At 42.3% G+C, this 20,718-nt stretch overlaps 1 protein-coding gene across 1 annotated transcript in view; it reads right to left on the bottom strand.

The window, feature by feature from the left end:
• Positions 1-20,718, bottom strand: part of ABCB7 (ATP binding cassette subfamily B member 7) — a 153,591-nt gene that overhangs the window by 131,657 nt on the left and 1,216 nt on the right. Inside the window, exon 2 of the mRNA XM_088445562.1 lies at positions 723-803. Coding sequence (XP_088301688.1) covers positions 723-803 — 81 coding nt within the window. The remainder of the gene's footprint in view (positions 1-722; positions 804-20,718) is intronic.

The following is a 20,718-nucleotide window of genomic DNA, read 5'->3' as shown; positions in this document are numbered from 1 at the left end:
CAGAATCCGAATGAGCATGCATTTCACTTGATGAAGACAAAACTGAAGGGAAAATGCCCCAAGAACAAGCAGGAACTGAAGACATTTGCAGTAGAGGCCTGGCAGAGCATCACCAGGGATGAAACCCAGTGTCTAGTGATGTCTATGCCTTCCAGACTTCAGGCTGTAATTGTAAAAGGATTAAAAAGTAAAAGTTAGATATAGGATTGTTTAGTTTGTCCCATTACTTTTGGCCCGTTAAAGTGGGAGGCACATATAGAAACTTTTGTAATTCCTACATCGTTCACCTGATTTGGATGTAATTACCCTCAAATTAAATCTGAAAGTCTGCAGTTAAAGCACATCTTGTTTGTTTAATTTCAAAGCCATTTTGGTGGTGAATAGAGGCCAAAATGTGAAAATTCTGTCAATGTCCCAATATTTATGCACGTGTGTGTGTGTGTGTGTGTGTGTGTGTGTGTTATATATATATATATATATATATATATACACACACACACACACACACACACACTACAGAACTCTATATGTGAAAAGCAGAAGCCTAACTCTTCTCTTGCATCTTAGTTTCTGTTACTGGCAGTGAAGAACTAATTCATTCATTTTTCATTGCACACAAAATAAGACATTATTCAGTATGATGCAGAATAAATTGGAGAATGCTCTCTGGGTGTTTTCCATCTCATCCCAGAGCTATCAGAGCAGGATGGAGCTATTAATACCTTTGCAGCTTCTAAAAGGTGCCGTGAATCGTCTTTCCCCCAAATATGCTGTGCGGTCTGTCTTGGGAGCGTGTGCAGGACCTGAGGAAAAAGCAAGGTCGCATTAGCACAAGAAAGGATATTCGCTCTTAAACAGCACCACTTATCACGTTGCTTTTAGGCTTTGTGATGCCCAGGAGGAAAATACAGAAAATTAAGCTGAAACCGAGCCAAGAGAACATAGGCAGCAGGTGTAAAGCAAATTAAAAACAAACATTAAAAATGCAGAATGACAAAAGGACCCTCTACATCACTGCAGCTTCTATGTCCCCAGACTTAACTTCTTTTTATCTCAGAATCCCACTACATTTATCACGGTTTCTCTCCCTTATGTTACGCTTTACATACTGCCGTAAGCTACAATGACGATATACAATAGTATGAACCTACAGGTAGTGTTTTGTGTATAATGTGAGTTTGTGGATTCCTTGGTCTGTCTGTCTGATCTTTAATAAGGATGTAAAAGCACCAATTACTGCATACATTCATTCCTCTAAATTCAGGAGACGCGGGTAAGTCTGGAAGGCAGTTTTGTGTCCCACAAGCACCAAAGAAATGTTTGTAACCTCATGGCTTTTAAATAATGTATTTCCTTTTAGTTTCCAATATTCTAAAATTATAATGTAAAGGAGATTGTGTCTAGAAATTAATGTAAAATATAATAGTAGTAACATTAAAAACTCGTGCTCTAGAGGTTTTAGAAACTTTAAAACAGCAATACACACTGCTAGGTGTGTGCTGAGTGACCGCCCGATGCGCATTTCGCAATTAGCTTTGTCATTGAACAACCTATGTAAGCTTTGTTTCTATGACTAAGCTAATTGTGAAACGTGCGTCGGGCAGTCACGCAGCACACCCCTAGCAGTGTGTAATGCGGTTTTATAGTATCTCCTCACATGCTCACTACATGATCTATCCGGGTGGTCATGTAAACCTCATATGATTTGTGTCCATACAAACCTGACAAGAGAGCTGGTTACGTCTACTATATGTAAATTGTAGCCATGAAGCCGCGGTACACTCAGACAAAGCAATACATGTGTGGCTGGCATAAAGGAGACAATTATCTCCACATTAACAATAAGTAGGATCAGTGTTACTGGTAAAAAAAAAGTTACAATCGTATAACAATATATTCTTAAGGTCCTTGAATGAAAAAGTTTAATTAATATACAGATATTGCTGAAAATGATTTAGTTATTGTGACACAATCTAATAATGCTGTGAAGTAATCCAATATGTTCGAAAATGTGGACTTGAAATAAAATGTATTAAGTGGATGCACCATATATGAGCCTCTGAATTTGTATGGGATTCAATTGCAACATTTTTATGATCTGACATGATAGCAGCAGCAGCTCTCTGTGCAGATCACAGTACCAATAACATTGTAACACTGTTACTGTTACAGCTACAACAGCTCTCTGTGCAGAACACATTACTGTACCAATAACACTGAAAACTGTTAAGGTGCCTACACACTTGGCCATGTGCTCACGATCCAACATTGTGTCCGATTTCCCCTTGAACTCTTCCCAGCAGCACCCCAGCAGTTGTGGGCATGATTTGGTGTTAAAAACTGTCCGATGTGACAATCGATCTATCGTGCCTTCTAACTATTCCAGTGAAATCGTGACTGAGATTGTCAGATCTGCCCTACAGCACGGCAGATCTGAAGATGCGATGTACGACCTGCGGGGACGCGCATCGGCATCGTGAGTGGACACTCATGATTTGGGCATATTTTACACGATTTGTCGTCATGATGCGTTTGATTCGGGCAAATCGTGTAAAATATCGCCAAGTTTGTAGGCACCTTTACTGATGTGACTGTTACAGCCACAACATCTCTCTGTGTATATCACAGTACCAATAACATTTTAACAATGTTACCGATGTGACTGTTGCAGCCACAACAGCTCTGTGCAGATCACAGTACTGTACCAATAACATTGTAACACTGTTACGGATGTGACTGTTACAGCTACAACAGCTCTCTGTGCAGATCACAGTACTGTACCAATAACATTGTAATATTGTTACTGATGTGACTGTTGGGCGCCAATCCACTAGGCGATATTAATGAGTGATTGAAGGATAACGATATCATTATTGTACAATCGCTCATTAATCGTGCATGAATTGTACACTAAAATGTCGGAAACGACAAGCGAAGCACGCTCCCGCTGGTCGTTTCAAACATCAATCATCGCCCGAACATGCCGGTCAATCTGCCGATAACGACACATTGGCCATGTTCGGGGATGATGGAGGGTGCCTACACTGAACGACTAATCGTTCAGTGTAGGCACTGCAGGGAATGGGGGAACGACGGTATGATTACGATGTTGTAATCGTACTGTCTTTGCCTAGTGGATGTGCCCCTTTACAGCCACAACAGCTCCTCTCTGTGTAGATCACAGTACCAATAACATTGTAATGTTACTGATGTGACTGTTAAGCTGCATACACACGGTATGATCTGTACCACCAACGACTTGAAAGATATCTTTCAGTGAAGTCATCCAGCCACATCTCTGAACAGGCAAAGTTCACAATATCGTGCAAGTTGGCCTACATGTACGGACAATCATAGATATTATTATCGTTCATGCAGGGAGGCGCATCGTTGGTCGTTCACTACATAAAAATGAATGATATACAGTTTAGTGATATCGTTATCATTCATAGATATTGTACCGTGCGCACGCACCTTTACAGTAATGGTGCGTAAAGATGGTACGATTAAAATGCACGATATGAACAATAACGATAATTTTCAGTGCCTCCAACGAACTGCGATGCGCGGGCACGTATGGACAATAAACATATAGTCCATCGACCGAGCATGCAGGCTGGCCGTCGTTGGTGGTGTGCTGGATGATCGATATTGACATAACAAACAAATTGATAGTTACAAGACTGTTGTGGACACAGTAAATTTGGTCGGATTACAACCTAATACACAATAACACGTTCTGATAACCTTCATGTCCGTTTATATTGGGGTTTGGTGCACCAGGACCAGTAATGTTTCATATGGACTTAAGATAGGGTGTAGAATAAATGACTAATATAGTTGTACCACCTATAGTTGCTTTTTTTGATCTATCCTTATGCCAAGTGCAATATATGATAAACATTAATTACACTGTGATCATGTAATAAATATCTGGTGAATCATACTGTAATCTTATAACAATTGATTGATGAACCATTAATATTGGAGGACACTAATTTATAATAAGTCATTAATATAATGGCAAATATTATTGGAGTAAAAAGATTTTTAAAATAGATACACACATTACACATAAATTTTTCACTAATTTCACTTTTTGATTATATTTCGCATGCTTATTAAGTTTAGGAATCGTTATTAAAAGTTATGTTTTAATTATTGAGGAACTGGATAAACTATATAGATGACCATTAATAAAAGGTTGCGTACGATTATGTAATAGTGTTTTGTGTCTTACTGAACTATTATGCAGATATGAGATAATTTTGTTGCGAACCAGTAGCTTTTTAAAATAAGTTGTCAAACACAATTCATTATTTGTCTGCAGACTGGAAAATGCTGCTTGCATTTAAACCCTGCAGACTAGTACTTGGTAGGACCACCTTTTGCTGCAATAACAGCTTTAGCCTGTTGTGGTAATTTTCTACCAGGTTTGTACACTGGGAGTGATTTTGCCATTCTTCGTTAGGTTCCTGTGGTTCAACAAGGAAGGGGTTATTATTCCAATCTAATTTTGGTTCAGAAACCGAATGGGTCTCATCGCCCTGTTCCAAATCTAAAAACCCTCAACAGGTTTATCCATATACCAAAGTTCCGTAAGGAAACTCTCCGGTCAATTATTTTGGCAATGGAACCTGAGGATTTTATGGTTTCCCTGGACATTCAGGATGTATATCTGCATGTTCCTATTATGCCATCCCACCAACAATTTTTACGGTTTGCTGTCCTACAGCAACATTACCAGTTCCAGGCACGACCCTTTGCCCTATCAACAGCCCCTTGGGTATTTTCCAAGATAATGACAGCCTATCTCAGGCATCAGGGAGTCAGAATACTATCATATCTGGATGATCTTCTGATATTGGCACAACTCCAGTTGTTTTACAACACCATCTTCAGCTGACTATAGCCTGCCTACAGAAGCAAGTCTGGATCATCAATTAGAAGAAATCCTCTCTTTCTCCAACACTGCAGATGGTACATCTGGGAGCACTTCTGTACTATGAGGCACAAAGGGTCTTTTTACCAGAGGAAAATTGTCACCCTATCATGGAGAGTATGCAAGCTGCAGCGCAAGCAAAGGGTATCCGTCCTATCAGCAATGCAGGTCCTGGGATCAATGGTATCCCCCTTCGACATGGTGGGATATGCTCAGTTTCATTCCAGACTTCTGCAAAAATTGATTCTCTCCAGGTGGAATGGACAGTATCATCTACTAAAGTCCCAGAGGATCTCTCTCACTCCAGAGGTTCGTCTCTCCCTCCTGTGGTGGCTAAGAAAGGATCTGGACAAAGGGCGCCCATTCTGGATTCCAAATTGGGTGCTTCTCGCCACAGACGCCAGTCTTCATGGATGGGGGGCAGTGACGGTTCATCACACATTGGCAGATTACTTTCCTGATTTGTCCATCTTCCCTGAAGTCCATCTTCCCTGAAGTATTCTGCGAGCAGTACACAAAGCACTTGTCATGGCACAGGACCTACTCCAGGGTAGGCCGATCCAGATCCAGTCTGACAATGCGACTACAGTGGCATCAGGGAGGCACACAAAGTCATGCAGCAATGAAGGAAGTGACAAAGGTTCTGATTTGGGCACAACGTCATCTTCCAGCCATCTTGGCAATATTGATACCGGGAGTCCTCAATTGGGAAGCAGACTTCCTAAGTCATCAGGACATACACGCCGGAGAGTGGTCTCTCCACCCGGGAGTGTTTCAGACATAAATCTCATGGCATCATGTCACAACCACAACGTCCCCAGGTACGGGTCCAGAGACCCATCAGCAGCATTCGTGGTCCATCAGTGCGGCAGTAAGATGGGACTTCAAGCTGATGTATCTCTTTCCTCCAAAATCCCTCCTCCCAAGAGTCCTCAGGAAATTCAAGCAGGAAGGCGGAACAATAACACTAGTGGCTTCGGCTTGGTCCAGAAGTCATTGGTTCAACGACATACAGAATCTATCCATAGACAGTCCGTATCCTCTTCCTCTATAGCAGGATCTGCTAATGCAGGGTCCCTGCCAGCATCCAGATTTACCTCGTCTGGCTTAGATGGCGTGGCTCTTGAATCTTCCATGCTAAGAGCCAAAAGGTTTCTCCAGCTCTGTGATTCAAACGATGCTTAGAGCACGAAAGCCTGCCTCTGCCCGCATCTATTACAGGGTTTCGCATTCTTTGGTCACTGGTGTTCCCACAGGAGGTATGACCCTAAGGTGTTTAGGGTTTCCCGGGTACTGACTTTTTACCAGGCTGGTTTAGACCTTGGTCTCCGCCTGACCGCTTTGAGAGAGTAGGTTTCTGCATGGTCAGTCTGGTTCCAGAGAAAGATTGCTTCATTACCAGATGTTAGAATTTTTTTTCACAGAGTTCTGCGACTTCAGCCTCCTTTTGTCTCACTGGTAGCACCGTGGGATCTGTCTTTGGTTCTTAAAGGGCTACAAGCTCTCCCATTTGAACCATTGGACTCTGTGGATTTGAAATGGTTGACAGCAAAGACACTTTTTCTTCTCGCTATCTCTACTGCACGCAGAGTCTCTGATTTGGCAGCGCTATTGTCGCTCCCCAATTTAGATTTTTCAAGAGGATAGAGCTGTTCTTCATACAAGGGAGGGTTACCTTACTAAGGTAGTGTCCCATTTTCATGTAAATGAAGAAATTGTAGGTCCAGCTTTTCAGGCTCCAGACCTCTCTGTAGGTGAAGCCTCCCTGGATGTACGGAGAGTATATATGTGGAGCGTACAAACTCAGGACCTCATTCACAGCCGCTCGCAAGATGCGATCGCTCGCTTGCAAAAAGGGGCCGGGTATGCAAATAAAGCACTCGCTCTTTGCGCTGTAAGGACGCCCTCTATGTCTTAGTGAGCGACGGCAGTTAGCCTACGCTGGATTACAAAACCTCCCACCTGTCACTCGCAGCACACGTCAACTCCGGGAAGTGTCTGATTAATCGTGAACATCGAGGGCCATCGGAGCTGCTCGCAGCGCTTGGGGTTGACCTAACCTACCCCGAGCAGTTTAGGCTAAATAACAACCAAGTCACGTGTGCAATGATGATACTTTGCTAATTATGCACACCCATTAAACGCCGTTCTGACGGTCAGACACGCCTGTGTTCGCACAACCATTCCCCCGTTCACAAGCACCTTCCCCTGTTACCACCCACAAACAGTGCAATGTCATTCAAAGTAGCGTCCTGTCTGTGTACTACGAGCGCTCGATTGTACCCTATGGACCTCAAAGAAAAGGAGTTATCAAGGTATGTCTACCATAACTCTAATTTTTTTGTTTGCAGCCTCATAGTGCTGTGAGCAAAAATGTGAGAGTCCGGGGTGAAATCAGGCCGCAAGGGTGGTAAATTGTATGCCTTTAAAACAGCAACTCACCCCCTTCACATCTAATTGGATCGAGCCATATAATTCAGTTAGCTATATTAATATTTCTGAGGGGGCTCCATGACAACTAAGTAAGATCCTGAAAAATAAAGGGAACAGTAGGACTCCTTGGGGGGGGGGGGGGGGGAGATTTTTTGAGATAAGTGAAGAGATTATGTTGGTGTAGCCTTAATGCAAGCAAAAATATTTATATTGAATTTGGTAAAATAGAGGCAACTAATGTAGGGACTGACAGAATGGAAAAGCAGTAAAAGGAAGCTTTGACAAAACATTCTATATAGCTGCTGCATTAAAAAAAGTTAGTGGTGAGAGTCTGTTTATGGGGAAGACCAGTAAGGGGACTATTGCAATAATCAGATAAGAGGGATCTGGTCAAAATACCAACAGTTGGGATGATGGACTTAGAATGCCGGCGCCGGTATCCCAACGGAAAGTCCTGGGGTTAGTGTTAGGCACTAGGGGAGGAGGTTAGGTTTAGGCACCAGGAAGGGAGGGTTAAGGAAATGGTTAGGATACTGACCGACAAGTGTGGGTATTCTAACCCTGTCGGGATGCCGGTGTCGGGATTCTGACCGCCAGGATCCCAAGCGACCCAAATAGTGAACGAATTAAAGTTTTTGCAGTTTCTTGTGTAAGATATGTACAGTACATATGTTTTATATGATTCTTAGACGTATGTTACAGGATATGGAAACAGATTGAATGTGGAGAGCTAAGGACAGTTCAAAGTCAAGTGTTCCAAGACAGTTCCTATGCAGCAAGCTTGAGTGGTAGGGTTTATTGTCAGGTCATGTCATGATGATGATTAACTGCGTTTTTGAAAGACAATATTGAGCAGCAGAAAGACATTAAGAAACACAGGCCAACGCAGACGGGATAGCCTGATCCCTTACCCTAGCAGGCCTTTCTGGGAGAATTGGACTGTCAATATGGGCCTCTCGGCAACATCATAGAGGTGGCATCTTAGAAGATCAATAGGCTAAATATGTAAAACTTATAGATGCAGATTATTGGCAGAATATCTACCATCAGCTATGTTGCTATGCATATTCAACCCCAGTATGGAAATTTGAGCTCCTCTATAGTAAAGTTTGCCAAACCAAGAACCACCTCACTGCATAAAAAAAAAAAAAAAATCAGTTTCTACCCAAATTTAAAAACGCTGTTTTTGGTGGTTGTTTGGTGGAATTAGGCAAGATGAATCAGAAAATTATACTTTCTGCATTCCCCTGTGTCTCCAATGGCCCAGAGTTGAGCTTCAAGAACCCCATTACAAGTTTAAAAATATCCTGCTTGAGAACAACTGATAAAGGCATCACGCGATCCACCGAATCATAAAACTTCAAGTTGGGTGTAGTCCTTAGTCCTAGAATGCCAACTGTATTACAGTTGTTATGGGTGGGGGGAGGAGCGTCCTATTGCATCGCTCAGATTTACAAACCTCTCAGATACAACAACATTATCCCCCATTGAAGATAAAGGTATACAGTTACGATGGTGATGCGACTGTCTACAGTCGCATCACCAGCCATCTCTCTAACAACTCTATCCTTGATCCTCTCCAATCTGGTTTTCGCCAACGTCACTCCACTGAAACTGCCCTGGCTAAAGTCACCAATTACCTGCTTGCAGCCAAATGCAGGGGCCACTTCTCTCTGCTCATCCTCCTGGACCTCTCTGCAGCCTTTGACACCGTGGACCATACTCCCCTCCTTCGCACCCTTCAGACCTTTGGCATCTCTAACACCGTCCATGCCTGGTTCACTTCTTACCTCACCAAACGCTCCTTCTCTGTGTCTTCCTCCGGCTCCACCTCCCCTCTTCCCGTTGGTGTCCCACAGGGTTCTGTCCTGGGCCCACTGCTCTTCTCCCTGTACACTTCTAAACTAGGAGAACTAATCAGCTCCTTTAGACTCCAATACCACCTCTATGCCCATGACACACAACTATACCTCTCCTCTCCTGAACTCTCCCCTTCTGTCCTCTCTCAGGTAACCAGTTGCCTCTCCGCAATCTCTTCCTGGATGTCCGAGCGCTCTCTGAAGCTCAACATGGACAAAATCGAACTCATCATCTTTCCCCCTAATAAGAGTCTCCACTCCAACCAATCTCGCTATCACTGTTGACAACACAATCATCTCCCCTGTCCCCCAACTTCGCTGCTTGGGTGTCACCCTTGACTCCACCCTCTCCTTGACACCCCACATTCAATCTCTGGCTCACTCCTGTCGGCTCCAGCTACGCAACATCACTCGTATTTAGGCCTTTCCTCTCCCAGAATGCTACCAAACTGATTATTCATTCACTAATCATTTCTCGGCTTGACTACTGCAACCTTCTCCTTACTGGCCTCACACGTTGCCATCTTGCTCCCCTCCAGTCTGTTCTCAATGCGGCAGCTAGACTTATCTTCCTCTCCCGCCGTTCCACTTCTGCTGCTCCCCTCTGCCAAAACTTGCACTAGCTCCCATTCCCCTACAGAATCCTCTTCAAACTCCTCACCTTCACATACAAGGCCCTCTCTAACTCTACTGCTTCCTACATCTCAAACCTCATCTCCTTACATACTCCCTCCAGCTCACTTCGGTCTGCCAATGACTGTTACCTCTCCTTCACCCTGGTTACTTCATCTCATGCACGTATACAAGATTTTGCTCATGCAGCCCCCCTTCACTGGAATGAGCTCCCTCGCTCGATTAGGCTCTCCACGACCTTGCAGAGCTTCAAACGTGCACTGAAAACCCATCTGTTCATCAAAGCATACCCTTGCACCACATAACCATCACCAAGGCTCTGTCCCTCCTGCCTCAGCCATCTCTACCTCACCTACTTCCTGCACTCAGGTCCCCCTCTACGCACTCTTGCCTCATGTCATCTGTCTGTCTCCCCTCTCCCCTAGAATGTAAGCTCCTAGGAGCAGGGTCCTCCTCCCCACTGTCTCATAGCCTTCTTCTCTAGCACTTCTATGACAGCCTTCACCTTCCCAGCTGTATTGTGTTGCTAATTGTTACTTGCGCTCTGTTTATAAGTTGGTTACTGTATTGTAATGTAATGTTCTGTGTACCCTTTACTGTATGTACCGCGCTGCGGACCTCTTGTGGCGTCCTATAAATAAAATGTAATAATAGTTACTGTAAACTTTAAAGATGGAAATTGTGATTACATCTCTACCTTGATGTACAGTCTGCATGGTATAATACATAAACCAGTTATCTGAATATTTATAGTGTTTTATTATTGCTATCCGATAGGCAGCCATTGCAGTCTAAACAATCTTTAGTTATGCCATGGACAAGCTATGGGCATGAAGACAAGAACACTTTGTTCATATTGCTTACTTCCAAGCTCTACATTACCCCACTCATCAATGGGCAGTGAACTTGAGAGCAACCATCACAGTAGCTGCCTGCAACCCTCGAGGAAACATCAAATTTGTTTTATTGTAGCAAGCAATGTATCTCAGAAGCCTTTGTCTCAGATACCCTGCTGGTAACTATTACTAAAGAAATTAAGGTTTGAAAGCGGGATCACAGACTGTGTTATTCCTCAATTATCCTCCTAACACATGGTCAGTCAAGACCCCTTTAATGTATCCATGGGAGTTATTATTTCCTCCTTTTGTAATGATGTGCAGGAAGTACTGAGAAGCAGAACATTATGTTGTTCCACTTCGTTTGCTAAATAGTATTTTAGTGAGAGGCGATATTGTCTTCTTTGTCTAATAAGCCAATTTTCTGTAGTTAATATAAAAATGGCTATTTACAATTTATTTTCATTAAAGGAAAAGCTAATGTAATGTTATCATTCAGCAGGTCTCCTAAAGTTAAGATTCATTTAAATTGAAAACTGGGGTCTCAAACACAGCAGGTTCTCTGTAGGCAACTTCCAGGACAGTAGTCTCATTCCCAACCAGGCACCTGGCCCATTCGATCATGGCTGATTTACAACATCCTAACAGTCCCATATCCACATAATCAATAAAACAAAGGAGCCTAAAAAAATATATATATATATATATATATATATATACACACACACACACATATATATATATATATATATATATATACATATATACATACATACATATACACACGCACACACACACACACAGTCAGGTGCATTAATATTGGGACATTGACAGAATTTTCATATTTTGGCCTCTATTCACCACCACAATGGCTTTGAAATGAAACAAAACAAGATGTGCTTTAACTACAGACTTTCACATTTAATTTGAGGGTAATTACATCCAAATCAGATGAACGGTGTAGGAATTACAACGGTTTCTATATGTGCCTCCCACTTTTTAAGGGGCCAAAAGTAATGGGACAAACTAAACAATCCTATATCTAACTTTCACTTTTTAATACTTTGTTGCAAATCCAAAAGTAGATGGAGCTGCAAGGGCCGAGCACTGTGTAGCTGAAACAATGGCTAACAGAATGCTACCATCCAAGGAAGGCATCACAGTGCAACCGAGGAATAGGCTGAAGCACCCCCAAGTGAGGTCCCAAGAGGGGATTGGCAGAACAGAAGGCTGAATAAGCAGCACAGAAAAGCGGACCAGGCTGAAAAAAAAGCCTCCTGAAACAGGACCGCCATGGCAGAAACACTACCTGACAGCTGGAGACCCAGAGGCAACCCTGTCCTGAAAACATGCGGAGCAGCCCAGAGGATACCCTTAGCTGAAAGCAGGAATCAACAATGAACACAGGAAAAGCCCATTATGCAAAAAAAGCAGCACAGTCCTAATGGAACAGTCTAGTGACTGAAACTAGGTAGAAGCACACAGGGGTGTATATGAAACAGGGGTACAGCCACTAGGAGTAGGAGCTAACAAAAAGTTCCAAGTAAAACAGACTCTGAAAACAGAGAGGGACTGAAAGAGCAACACTTAAACAGTTGGCCGGATATCAAAAGCAAACCCAAGAAGTTACATGTTGGAATATACAGACATGATCAAGATACATATTAAAGCATTAGCGACCCAGACGCCCTGAGTAAGAGCCACAAAGCTAAAAAGCTTGACCCCCAGATGAATTTAGGGAGATTCTAGGTACTGTTAATAGTCCTTCATCTACAGTAAGCAATAACTAAGTGGTTAGTAAGGAATCAGAAGCTGCTTCAGGTACCTTGGATCCTTGATATGTAGGGCTCTGAAAGTCAGTAAGCCAATATTGAAATATATTCTCCATAGAAGCAGTCAGTGAAGGGAGTAAAGAATTGATTTTATATGGTTGGAACAGGGCTGGTTGGTTAATATCCTGGCAGCTGCAGTTTGTATCAGCTGCAATTCTCCATATTGAGGGCATGATACAAATGTATGTATAATTTTAGACAGATCTTTTGGAGGAATATAAAAGTGGTTCCCGGGTGCGGTGCTGGCATGGCCGCTAACAAGGACCTCCTGAGTGAGTGACTAGGGCCTCAAGAGCACCCGTAGTCGTTGGTGGCCCTCTTCTGAAACTGAGAGCAGGTTGCGGCAGGGGAGATAGACGCCAGCTGATGGCTCTGTCCTTACACCCATTTCCCCAAAGCCTGATCCCACAAGGGGATTGAGATAACCTAGAATAGTTAGAAAACTTTATGCTTGAAGCAGACGTAACCTCACAGACCATTCTGTGAAACACCATATTATTTTTCCTGTCTTCATTTGTAAATTACATGTGAATTGGATGCTGGATTAAGTTATTGAAGTGAACCCGGTGTCCTGATTTGACAAAATACTTGCTGAACTTAAATTCCTAAAAAGACAGACATTTCAATAATCTGTATTTAAAACTCAGTTTTCCCTCAAAGTCAAAACACTAAGAAGTAGAGCCTTTATTACCATTTGTAGAGACAAGGCACACGTATAAACTAGACAAGACAACATGGTGACACAGTGGTTAGCATTGCTCTCTCACGGGGCTGGGGTCATACACTGTATTCCTGACCAGAGGCCCTATATGCGTGGAGTTTGTTTATTCTCTTCTTGTTTGCGTTGTTACTCTGGCTTCCTCACACACTCTAAAAGCATACTAGTATGTTATTAAAATGGAAACTAGTGTGTGGCTTGTGTGATAAAGAGGATGTGGATTGAAAGATCTACAGTAAAAAAGGTAGACAATGTTTAGATAGACAACAGATGTTAGACAGTCAATAGGTCGACAGGGACAAATGGTCGACACATTAAAGGTCGACGTGTCAACATGTACAATTGGTCGACATGTAAATAGTTGACACAAAAATGGGCGACTTTTTTTTTTGCTTTCTAACCCTAAGCTTCACCCTAACCCTCACCTTGGTGCCTTACCCTAACCGTTGGGGTGCCCAACTCTAAATCTAATTGTAACAAATTTTGTATTTTTTTATTTAAATCATGTGTCGGCCTTTTCACCCTGCTGACCATTTGCCCGGGTTGACCTTCTTACATGTTGACCTTTAGTGTGTCAACCTTTTGGGTCTATCTAGACATTGTCTACCTTTTTACTGTAGATCTTTAGACCGGATCCCGATAAGGAACCTAGCAACTGAGTCAGAGATGGACGCAATGCCAATGTTTTCGGAATGGGCAATGTTTATTCAACTGCGTATGCATAGGAGCCGCATGGCGCATATGCCGCGCTGGTCTTGCAACAGAGGTCGCAGAGGGATTTATTCGGTAAGTGACTGACAGTCAGGAACAGTTTGTTGGCGGTAAAGGCAGCCCAAACACAGGCATGCGACATGATCATTTTGGCGCCTTGGTTCCATCACCCATTCTGCGCGGCCATAGAGTTACTCAGTAGACCGACGATTGAAAGCCACCTGTGGGCGTCTAAATGCAAATCCCGGCGGCTGCGACATTTGCATATTTTCGCACAGCCACTGCGTACAAAGAAGCATTTGCAACGTAATTTGCGTCCATCTCTGAATCAGACCCTTAGACTGTAAACTGCAATATGGCAGTGATTGATGTGAATGATAATTACTCTGTGGAGTGCTGCCAAAACTAATTATAACAATAAGATGACCTGTGATATACTCAGATTACAGTGTAAAGTCTTCCTTGTTTTACAGTAGTCCAGAAATCTATGATTCATTTGATTGTCAGCTGAAATTCACTGACATCTTAGTACCGATTGGTGGCTGAAAGCAGCTACAGGTATGAAGGACACCTGGACACTGCACTTCACAGGGTGACAGATCCAGTGAATGGTGGGATTCCTGCTTGGCAAGAGGAAAGAAAAACGCCATTACCAGAACAATATAAGTTTAACAGAAGATGGACTCAAAGCAAAAACAAAAAAAAAAACTATTTTGTCACTGACAATCTTATTGTCAGGGGGACAGCACCTCAGATGATCAACACAGGTAGGAGTGGATGGTGGCTACTGATTAACCTCCTGAATACAGGACACATCCATCATAACAACTTGTCACGCTGCACAAACAAGGGACTTGAAACCACACCTATATAGGTTAATAAATCAGTTTAGTAAACAGGCCCTTCTCATGAAACCGGTTCAATGAATTGGTTTCTCAGCAGTTTTGTTTCGGGTTTCTGTCCAGTAAATCTGCGATGTGCAACCCTATTGGTAAACCATAGTAAAACCGCTGGGATTTCAAACTCTCCGCTTAGTAATTTTCCCCCAAAGTCTCCGTTGCTCTGGGCAAGCCTAGGAACACCAGCACTGAGTGGAAAAATTGAGGCTGAGCGGGTGGATTACATGTAAAGAAAAATAAAAAATTTTAACTGAGATCATGGAACCATCCAGCCCGATGTAACCTACCTTTGATACAGGGAGAGCAACATTTTAGTGCTATAGGATATCTGAACAGCAATGCTGAACAAATGCATCGCTTCATGACAGCACTGCTCCCATTTGTGACTAGTTTACTCACTGACGCTTGCTACCTAGCTAGAACAGACAGTGATCTTAGCTTATTGCAGCAGACTCCCCAGTCACCAAATAAGCAGCCTAATAAAACTGCACCTCCATGTGACTGGACATGTATTCTCTCACACTTACTGAACACTTCATTTAAAAATAAATAAAAGTGAACAATCATCATCAGTACCTGAAGTTTTAGGGAGGGATTCATTTTAGCACAATGCTGAATATCCCCGGGAAGTAGTCCCCAGAGCCATTCAATTGAGCTGGCTGACCGGGGAATTCATGTTGCTGAATCCAGTGAAGCTGCCTCCAAGGACACAGTCACTGGCTTTTGTACACCCAGAAAATGGGGCCAACACTTCCCCATTTTCTGGGACGCTGCCCATCTCTGCCCCTTTCCCAAATGGCCGCAGTATGTAAATTCTATTACAGCTTGGGTGGCACTGTGACTGTCGTCGCAGAGACAGATTTGCACAGCCGCAGTACAGATCCTGCACATGTGCAGATCGCCAAACATTGGAGATCATCTGAATCAGGCTCTATGAGGGGAATTCAATTACAGGCGAAAAGCCATATTCGCCTGTTTTTTTGCGAAAAATTTGCATTAAAAAAAAAATCACCAAACTCAATTCCAGGACAATTTCGCCTAAGCGGAAACAATTCTCCAAAAAAGATTCTCCAATCAATAGCTGGTGAAAAGAAATGCAAAATCTTTATTTTGGGGTGCAAACGTAGGGAAACAACTCAGACCCCTTGGGACAGCCCCCCAAAGGACAAATACGCAAAAAAAAACCAGAAACTAAAACCTAAGAACACCCCAAAAAAGACGTCATTTTTGGGGTGTAAATTTAAAAAGTGGGGGGATAAACATTAAAAGTATTGAAATAGACTTCTTGGGGGTCCCCAAGTATGGGTCAGGTGTTTTTGGGATTGCAGGTGCACGCAGCAGGTGGATTTTTCAAATTTTTTAAAAGTTCACTTTAGAGACATAAAAACATGCTAGCACCCATTTTCAAGTACCCCAAATTTGACAGGACTACTTATTTTCACCAAAAAATACAGCTTTATGCCATTCTTTCACACTTTTACCTAGACGCTAATAGCAAGCAATTTACACAACTTAAGTACGCAAAATAGTTTTATTAGGGCTATTAGTACACATCTATATTGATTCCCTATGTTAGAGCATCTTTTTCTGGGGTACAGACTGAATTCCCCAATTCTTTCAGTACTTTTCGCCTGTTCCGCATTCGCCTATTTCCGTTTTCACCTGTTTTGCAATTGAATTAGGCGAAAAGCGGGGACGAGCACGGAATAAATTCGCATACGAAACAGGCGAATGAAGTGAAAAGTCGGACAGGCGAAAACTTTGCATCTAATTGAATATGGTTCTATGTCTGTTACTTCTGCTTCCTTCTCTAGGATCCTTCTGAGGTTTTCATAATCTCTGTTGGAAATGGAGCAAAGCGCAGGCCAAGAGTGAATTACTTTTTAACAATGTATTACAAACATTTTTGTACATTATAAGGAGATAGAAAGAGCTTGTCTGAACTCCTTGAAAAACCCTCTGCAGTCCAGGATTAGGTAAAGCCAGTGATATTCATTTACATGAGAGCATATGAAATAGGGTTCCAAAACTATCCGAACCACACTCATTCCAATGTCAATAGGGACTTCACTAAGGGTAGCAATTTAGGAAGGACCAATAAGAACCTGCCACAAATGAATGCACACTTCAAAAAGAGAAAGTCACCAGATAAGGTTTATTAAATATAGTTTTGGTACATACATAGGATTTGCAGTTTGATTAATATATAATATCTACATCACTACTAGATACCCTTTCTCCATTATTCGCAGATAATTTACATCTGAGAAAATGGCAGGTATTTGAGAACAGTAGCCACCTTTATATTGACAGAACGGAGTGTATACTTTTTTGGAAACTAATGTTATATTCAGGACATGTGTGAAACTAAATAGGGCTAGGGCCATATATAAACAAGGGATTTTAGCGGTGCTCCTGTGACGAAAAAACTGCTATAGATGTAAGGAGGGTATATAAGCTGCCTCTGATATTTGTGGATCTTTAAAAAAAAACAAAAAAAAACACATCTGAATTAGTAAGGTAAAGAGTGTACAAAGGCTCTGCCAGTGTCTCCCTTGTATAATGTCGGCTGGTTATATATGTTAGTCGTGTGTAAAATTGAGAAATCTAAGAACTGGTAAAGTTAAAGAGTAAACTCATTGGTCTTCTGCAAATACCAAGCAGAATCTTCCATGAAACAATATGGCAGTTCACGTGACTATATGATTTAGTGCTGAACTAAAGGGTTTTGCACTAAAGATTTTTTCTTTTGAGTTTTTTTATTTTGTAATTAATACGCAATTTATTACATGTGGGTGCATTTATGTGGAACTCAAAATTTGCTGTTGCTTGCATGTCCTACCTATATATTTGGTGATTAGTAGGAGTGGTAGAATTGGGTAGCCACATTATTTATGAGAGAAACTAAACTCATGTCAAGTGATATTTGCGGATCTGATGTATTTTGAGCATAATTATTAACATAGTTTGTCTAAATAATTTTTTGACTCATTCATTTTAACTAATACATTAATAAAGGTTATATTTTAGCTGAATCATACAAATCAATAAGAGCGCCCCATAAAATAAAAGAGTATGCTTTCTCTCCTCTTTGTACGAATTTTCTGTATTCTGACTCAGAGGGAGCACCACCAACACTAGTGATTTAATACAGGTTTTCTGTATATGGGGTATTCTTTTAGGGGTATTCAATTTGGAGCGAAAACGCCGTTTCTGCAATGTTTTCGCTCGGATGGCGTCATTTTCGCCACTTTTACAGCGTATTCAATTTGAAAACTTCTCGCCGGTGCGAAAAGTATATTGCATTCGACCCTGCGAAAAAGTATCACCAAGGAATGGGTGGCGTAAAAAAGTGCAGAATTGGGGTTTTGAGGTGCAACATTTTGGAAACCACTCTGCAACCTTCAGACAGTCCCCCAAAGGTAAACTGTGTCAAAAAAATAAAAAAAAATACCTCAGGAGACCCCAAAAAAAGCACTTTCTTTTTGGGGGTGAAAAATAAAAATTGGGGGGTACAAAGTTAAAAACTAGCGAACTACAATCTAGGGGGGCCCCCAAGTATGCCCCAGGTGTTTTTTTTATCATTGCAGGTGTTTGCGGCAGGTTGATTTTTCACGTTTTTTTACACTTCACTTTAGCAACTTTTAAATATGCTCACCCCCATTTTCAAGTACCCAAAATTTGCTGGAACTACTTATTTTCTGCAAAATAAACTTCTAAATACTATTCTTCGCCACCTTCCCAAATCCCCAAAATAGCAGCTATTGAGCCCGTTTAAAGACCCCAAAAACCTTCAGCAGGGCTAATTGGGGGTATCCAGAGTGGTCCCCCATGTCAGAGCATCTTTTTGGGGGTGTTAGGGTAATTTCCCCAAAAATCTGCGAAGTTTTCACTGATTTCACATTCGCCGGGTGCCGTTTTCCATGATTTCATATTGAATACGGGTATAATCGGTGGCGCGCCCGATAGTTTTTCGCCGGCAAAAACTTCGACCCGCATAGACGGCGAAGTTTACGTTTCATATTGAATACCCGTTTGAGTTGGTTTTATGTGCCAATTATAGGCTCATCTGTATAGACAAATATATTTTTTCTAGTGCGGATTCAATTCCTTGTTGTAGTGTGACAACCTGACGAGATAGTCAGATTGTGCAAGTTCGGGGACGAGGGAGGGTGCCTGTACTGAACGACATATCGTTCAGTGTGGGCACATTATCCACTGCACAGGATGGTGAGCGATTGAACGATTACAATGTTGTAATCATACAGACGTTCCACACTCGTGTAGTGGATATGCACCTTAAGGGGGAATCCAATTGCTGGCTGGATGTGTAAAAAAAAAAAAGACGGGTTTTGCTATTTAATTAGGGGGCTGAAAATAAGACGCAGCCATTTCTGATAATTTTAGGAATAAAACAGCGGGACTTGCTCTGGGACCCCAGCAACACCACCGGAGGTCTAATTAAGCAATTGGAAGTTTCCAGCTAGCTTAAATTACTCACCTTCCGAAGCGGTGTCTTCTGCATCAGGGGGGAGCATGTGAGTGTTTGTAAGTGTGTATGAGGGAGTGTGTGTGCGCGCATGAGTATGTGAAAGTGAGCCCACCATTGTGAGTGTATAGCCGGCACTGGGAGAACTACATCTCCCAGCAGCCCTCTCCCCAGTGACAAGATGGAGGTGAGGCCACCAGAATCTGCAGTGACCACCGGAGACACCCGGACAGGTGAGTTATTTTACACGCCGCAGGGTTTTGAGCTATGAAAATCCTGCGACCATTTTTTTAATTGGATACCGTGGATATCGGGAGCATGCATACCTGCATTAATCCAAAAATGGGCGCAAGGTTTTTTACCTCGCCTCTAATTGAATATGCCCCTTAGACTTCACCTGTGGTCCCAGATCCTTTGCTGCTATATGCTTATGGACTCCTGCTTTCTTTTTAGGCATAAAACAGAAAAGGGTTTTTACAAATGGAGATGTTGCCCATAGCAACCAATCAGATTCTACTTAACATTTAACTAGCACCTTCTAGAAGCTAATAGCTAGAATCTGATTGGTTGCTATGGGCAACATCTCCACTTCTAAAAACTCTCACTTTAGTAAATATACCCCTAAGACTGAACTTATCGAATTCTTTGACTGGAGCAGCCAACTTCCACCTCACATGAGCACAACAAAAAGCAGACAGGCCATGCAGCACATCTGAGATCAGAGGAGTGATGTGCATCCTACACAACATGCTCTCCCATTCTTCATCTAAACGGAGTGCAGTGGGGCACATGCAGGGGTGCTACGGGTTGATGGTCAAGATCAAATCAAATTATTTATGGTCAGTGTAACAGGCAAAACCAGTGTTGGTGTCTGCCAATCATAGAAAATGTGGACAAACAGAAGTGCAACCCTGTCACCACCACATAACTGAATTGAAGAAAGACAGGTAAGCACAATTTGCTTCATTTTATTCTGTATGTATTTAAATAAAATGCTGAACCCTTTTGGTCTAGAACAGTGGTGCTCAAACTCGATCCTCAGGACCGTACACACAGTTCACTTTTTCCATGTCACCCAGCAGGTGCACAGGTGTATTCATTACTCACTGACACATTCTAAAAGATCCACAGGTGCAGAAAACTATTTCACTAGTAATTCTGTGAGGAGACCTGGAAAACATGCACTGTTGGGGTCCTGAGGGCCGAGTTTGAGAACCTGTGGTCTAGAGCACAGGTTCTCAAACTCTATCCTCAGGACCCCAACAGTGCATGTTTTCCAGGTCTCCTCACAGAATCACAAGTGAAATAATTAGCTCCACCTGTGAATCTTTTAAAATGTGTCAGTGAGTAATGAATACACCTGTGC

Source organism: Taudactylus pleione, unplaced genomic scaffold (assembly GCF_031769625.1).
Source record: "Taudactylus pleione unplaced genomic scaffold, aTauple2 ptg000381l, whole genome shotgun sequence".
NCBI lineage: Eukaryota > Metazoa > Chordata > Amphibia > Anura > Myobatrachidae > Taudactylus > Taudactylus pleione.
The sequence above is the reverse complement of the archived record's forward strand: the minus strand, read 5'-3'. Positions and strand labels throughout refer to the sequence as shown.